Source organism: Triticum aestivum, chromosome 2A, assembly GCF_018294505.1.
Source record: "Triticum aestivum cultivar Chinese Spring chromosome 2A, IWGSC CS RefSeq v2.1, whole genome shotgun sequence".
NCBI lineage: Eukaryota > Viridiplantae > Streptophyta > Magnoliopsida > Poales > Poaceae > Triticum > Triticum aestivum.
The window spans coordinates 58,141,046-58,146,177 of record NC_057797.1 but is presented as its reverse complement, the minus strand read 5'-3'; the positions used below and the strand labels follow the sequence as shown (position 1 = coordinate 58,146,177).

The 5,132-nt window shown below is 52.3% G+C and overlaps 1 protein-coding gene across 1 annotated transcript; it reads right to left on the bottom strand.

Moving 5' to 3' along the window:
- Positions 1-1,346: 1,346 nt before the first annotated feature.
- Positions 1,347-3,957, bottom strand: LOC123184693 (probable pectinesterase 53). Its single transcript, XM_044596772.1, has 5 exons — positions 3,471-3,957; positions 2,970-3,162; positions 2,643-2,849; positions 1,940-2,175; positions 1,347-1,834 (listed from the first exon to the last, which is right to left on the bottom strand). The coding sequence occupies exons 1-5, from the start codon at positions 3,842-3,844 to the stop codon at positions 1,687-1,689; spliced, it is 1,158 nt and encodes a 385-aa protein (XP_044452707.1). The 5' UTR covers positions 3,845-3,957; the 3' UTR covers positions 1,347-1,686.
- Positions 3,958-5,132: the final 1,175 nt, after the last annotated feature.

Genomic DNA, 5,132 nt, shown 5'->3' with positions numbered 1-5,132 from the left:
AGGTGTGGTTCATATATGGTCTCACCCATCTCGCACCACAAGCACACATCTGTAGGCCCATACATGGTCCACATTTGTTGGCTCGTGGCAAAGCACAATGTGCATCCATGAGCAATTGGTGGCTATATTTTATAGCATCGGGAGCAAGAATGCGTTTTACTGTTCTTGCCAACGGATTATATGCGCCAGTGTATATCTGCAGAGTCACCTCTCTTCAGATTGTGTAGAGGAGCTCAGACCAATTATTAGAATTTAAATTGCATGTCTACTCCAATACACATCAAATTATTAGCTTTTATGTGTGCACATTGTATATTCTGTAGTCTGCAACATCAAATTATTAGCTTTTATGTGTGCACACTGTATATTCTATAGTCTGCACACATCTCAGAAACGTTCGGGTGCCTGTTTACTACTCCCTCCGTAAAAAAATATAAGAGTGTTTATCTAAAAGCTTCCTTCCATGTACTTTTTACATAGTTTAGATTTTTGTGTCACCTCTCCTTGGGAATTAGGGGATGTCCTACATGTCAAAGCAGTTTTGGTCTAATCCTAATCTGCCATGTTTTGGAGCTTATGAATTTTTTAAAATTCATTTACTTAAGAATGCAATCTTCCGGTGTTCACTGATATAACGTGTTGTCTTTTGCATACTTTTTGTAGTTTCAGTAAGATTGATCACATAGATGATTCTACATGGATAGAGATATCCACTTAGTGCACATCTGTTGAGATTTAAAAGGTAATTGACATTAGTTGAGATTCAAAAGGTACTTGATTTTTGTGAAAATTATCGGTTCATGTTGTGCCCATTTGTAGACTTTTTCTCAGTTTTTAAAAAAATATTTGTATGTACAAGCCGAATTCAGGTGCGGTACAAGCCATGGTGCACTATATACTTATCAAGGGTGATGTGTTTGTTGGTTGAAAAATTGCCGCAGTTAATAGCTTCGGTTTAATATTTGACACGGACTTGAACCGTTTGCAGTGTCATTGTCAGGCTGATTATTGCTATGGAGAATGAAACATCCATGCTATCGATGAAGAACAATCTCACAAAATTGGATATATCTTCTTGTGCTATTATTGCTGAAATTAAGAAGCGCACTATAAGTCTGAGGAATTGTCAAGCTTTGTGTACCTTATAATAGTGGCACCCATGGATGCGTGAGGTTGAGTAATATTAATACTACTTAATCGTTGATGACATATATCCAGTTAGCGAGCGATTTGGTTAGTTAAGGAGACACAATGACTACCGAGAAGAAAACAAGTGAAAGAGAGTCTTTATTTGTCGATGTATGATGAAAATCAGATGCCCACCTTGCTTAACACATATTTTCGAATTAAAAAAATAATTTGATCAATGTTTCTATGTTTTTTATTATTATATGGCAACACATGGACATTCGGCTTTTACCCGTTGCAACGCACGGGCATTCCACTGGTTAGCCTAATATTCGAGCACTTGCTCCGAAAATACGGACTATCATGTCTTCCATGCGTTTCCAGCGAGGGCCCGATCGAGTACCGTGCCGCACGGCCCCTGCCCGGGTTGAAAACACGCACTCGCCGCCCAAAAAAAGACCGCCAAAGAATCTGTATAAATTCATTCACTCTGTCTTTCCACTCCCTCTTCTTTACATGACGTGTGTGCCGCCCGTGTTACATGGAACGGGACCCCGGTCAGATCCTGATCCACTCGGTGCCGTCGATGAAGCTGAGCGAGATGAAGGGCTTGGCCTCCTCGTCGGTGAGCTCGCGCGACCAGGACACCCTGCCGGAGTAGCTGGCGCCGGGGCCCGTGCACTTGTACTGCCCGTAGAACACCGTCCTGCATCATCATTCATCGACCATCCACCGTCAGAAACCGGGGGAGGGGAGAGGACGGAGACGGTGGAAAAGGAAGAGAGAATGGAGGAGGGGAATAGGAGCGTACAGCTCGCGGCTGGGGTCGCCCCAGTTGGACCAGCCGCGCGGGACGATGATGTCGTCCATGTAGGTGTAGGCGAAGACGACGCGGGAGAAGGTGCCCCAGGCCCGGCCCAGGTAGAGCGCCCCCGACCCCGTCACCCTGCAGCCGACGAACGAGAACCCCGTGTCCTCCAGCATGCTCTGCCGGTTCTGCGCCGTCAGCGCCCCGTAGTCCCGCGCGATCGCGTGCACGTGGCAGCCCTGCTAGCACAACACGCACACAGTCATATACACATTCCTCGTCACACGTCCATTCTGTGTAGATTCTAGTGCCACCGTGCTCGTGAACACTGTAGAAAAACAAAACAGAAAACATGGGGATCCACAGTGTGGGCACGAGACCAGACCGAAATATTTCACGTGTATCGAGCATGTGGGTGTAGGGCCGCCCGGGCGACGGTCGCGGCGCTGGGGGCACAAACGGACAGCAGCAAGAGGCCGTGTGCATGCATGATTCAGCCGCTGTGACGAGTCGGTCGAAGACGCCAAGATTGCGACTGCAACCGGCCACGGAACAAAATCCTGGCATTGCGTGCCACAGATGTTTGCCGGCTCTCTTTTTGTGTCGTACATGCTCTGTTTTTCTCTCTCTGCGTGCGCAGTATTGCATGGAAGGTCTGGCAATGGAGCATTAGGCATCGAGGAAGAAGAGGAGGGCGAGCACGTACCTCGTAGAGGGAGAGCGCGTTGCCGAAGATGAAGTCGATGGACCCCTCGATGTAGCAGTCCTTGTAGTAGTGGCGCCCCGACTGGTCGTAGAGCGTGTCCTGCGCGCCCAGGAACCGGCACCCCACGAACGCCGCGTTGTCCGCCGACACCCGCAGCGCCACCGCCTGCTTCCCCGTCGCCCCCGCGTTCGGCACCGGCGCCGTGTTCTGCCAACGCAACACGCGCGCGCGCATGTAATTAGGACACCCACCTCGCGCTCTGTATGGCGTACCGGGCAGAGCACTGGCAGCAGGGACGGCGGCGGTGATGGTGAGTTACGTACGTACCTTGAAGGTGATGTTCCTGGCGATGAAGTACTGCGCGTTCACGGCGAACGACGCGGACCCGTACGTGCCGAGCGGGCGCCCCCTCGGTCCGGCGGGCGTGTCCGCCGTGTCCCCCCACTGCACGATCGTCTTGTCCGCGCCGGCGCCCTCCAGGGTGATGAACGCGCGCATCGACGATATCGTCACCTTCTCTCTGCGACCAAGTTGTGGGAAGCCAGAATTCTAAGACACGGCGAAAATCTTAGCCAAAATGCCACAGTAGTTCGAAGTATTCAATGGTAAATTAGTTTGAAGCACTAAAATGTGATAGTGTGATCTTCGTGGGGCCTTTTTCCTGACGCCCACGATTCCAGAAAGCGCCTCCTTCCTCCCACCCGTGAACCTTTGATCATGGACGGCTGGATGCAGGCACGCATCTTCGGAGCTCGCCTCCAATGGAGGCAGCAAAGGAACAGGGCTTGGCAACGGCAGAAGGCAGGGGGGCAGGGGCAATGCACGTACGTGTAGGTTCCGGCGTTGACCTTGATGACGACGCGGACGAGGTTGATGGTCGGGAGCGAGTCGACGGCGGCCTGGACGGACGTGAAGTCGCCGGCCGCGGGGTCCTTGTCGACGACGAGCGAGTAGGACGGGAAGGCGCGGGCGAGCGGCGCGTGGTGGAAGGTGCTGTGCTTGAGGCCGCCCACGTAGCGCACCCACCGCATGAACAGCCGCTCCAGCTCCTCCGCCCGCGTCGCGTTCTCCGGGAACGGCCGCCCCGCCGCCCGCCCCGGCCGCACGCCCCGCGTGTGCCCGGCCACGCCCGCCGGCGGCACCACGACGAGCACCACGGCGGCAATGCAGAACAGGAACCGGCCGGCGCGTGGCATAGACATCGATACGTACGCCACGGCCAGTTGCTAAACAATGCCGGCGCGGTGGTGACTGGACGGACGGCCGGGCAGCTGGAGCGGCGGGCGTGGCAGGGGTGGTGCGGGGGCAGGCGAGAAGGCAGGGGAGGGGGATTTAAGGAGCTCGAATGATCGATCACGGGCGAGAAGCGAAAGCGAGAAGATTGTACGTGGAGTGTGGTGGGGTGAACTGACGGCCTGACGCGGCACCACTCGGGCGGGTCATGGTTCACGAGCCGCCTAGTGAACTTGGCACTGCGTTGGTGGTTTGTGGCGCGTGTTCGCCGCTCTGGGGCCGCTCTGGCCGTGTCCGTCCCCGTGCTCTCGCGTATCGACCCGCCCTCGCTCTTCTCTTCCTTCCGGACTTCCACGTGACAGCGACGTCCCCGCGCGCAAGTGCTGTGCTTTGTTCGCGACCAGACATCCAGGTGACATGATTGCCCAAGCTCCAAACACCTTCCCAGAGATGTCTTGTAGACCGAGTTTAACAATCTGCTCGCACAAATAGGAATGGGTGCTCCAACGATTGATGTACGCATGAATCGAAGGACTCTTGTTAACATATTTCTTTCTTTTATAAAGATATGGTATGTCATTGACGTATTCACGAAAACAAAAAAAAAACATGTTTGCCGCGTCCGAGCACGCACTTAAACTCCTGGAGTTTCCGGGAGCCCGTAGCGCCCTTTATCCGGCCTCCCCGTGCTCTGCAGCCTCACCCCCGAGCAAGTTGTGCTCCGGCCGCCGCGTCGAGCTCGCTCCTGTCGAGTTTTGGCCACCCCAACTCCTCTCGTTTGTCCCAAAGGACGCGCCTCGTCCCAGCTATCCGTAGAGCCAAACGTCGCTGCAAACCGTCACCCGTAGAGCAAACCAGAGGCACTCCGACGTGCTTGGTGGTCACCGGCGGCATAACTAGTTTACATCTTCATTTGCATCATCTGTTGGAATTGCACTTTTACATCACCATTTTACATCTTCGGTTGGAGTTGGCTCTTTCCTAGAGATGTAAAAAACACTTTTTAGAGATGTAAATTTTATATCTCCTGTTTTACATCTTTAAATTTACATTTTCAATCCATTGGCAAGCAAAACCTCAATCGAATTTTCTTCGTAGAAAAAGCTTCCGTGAAATCAATTGAGAATTTTTTTCTCGAAAATGGTCGAATATATTATAGAAGTTCATCAGGAGTACAAAGCGTCACAAACATAATAAAGATTAGGGACAAATGCATTTCTGCCCCTAGTTGAAACCTACTCACGAGTTTTGCTCTTA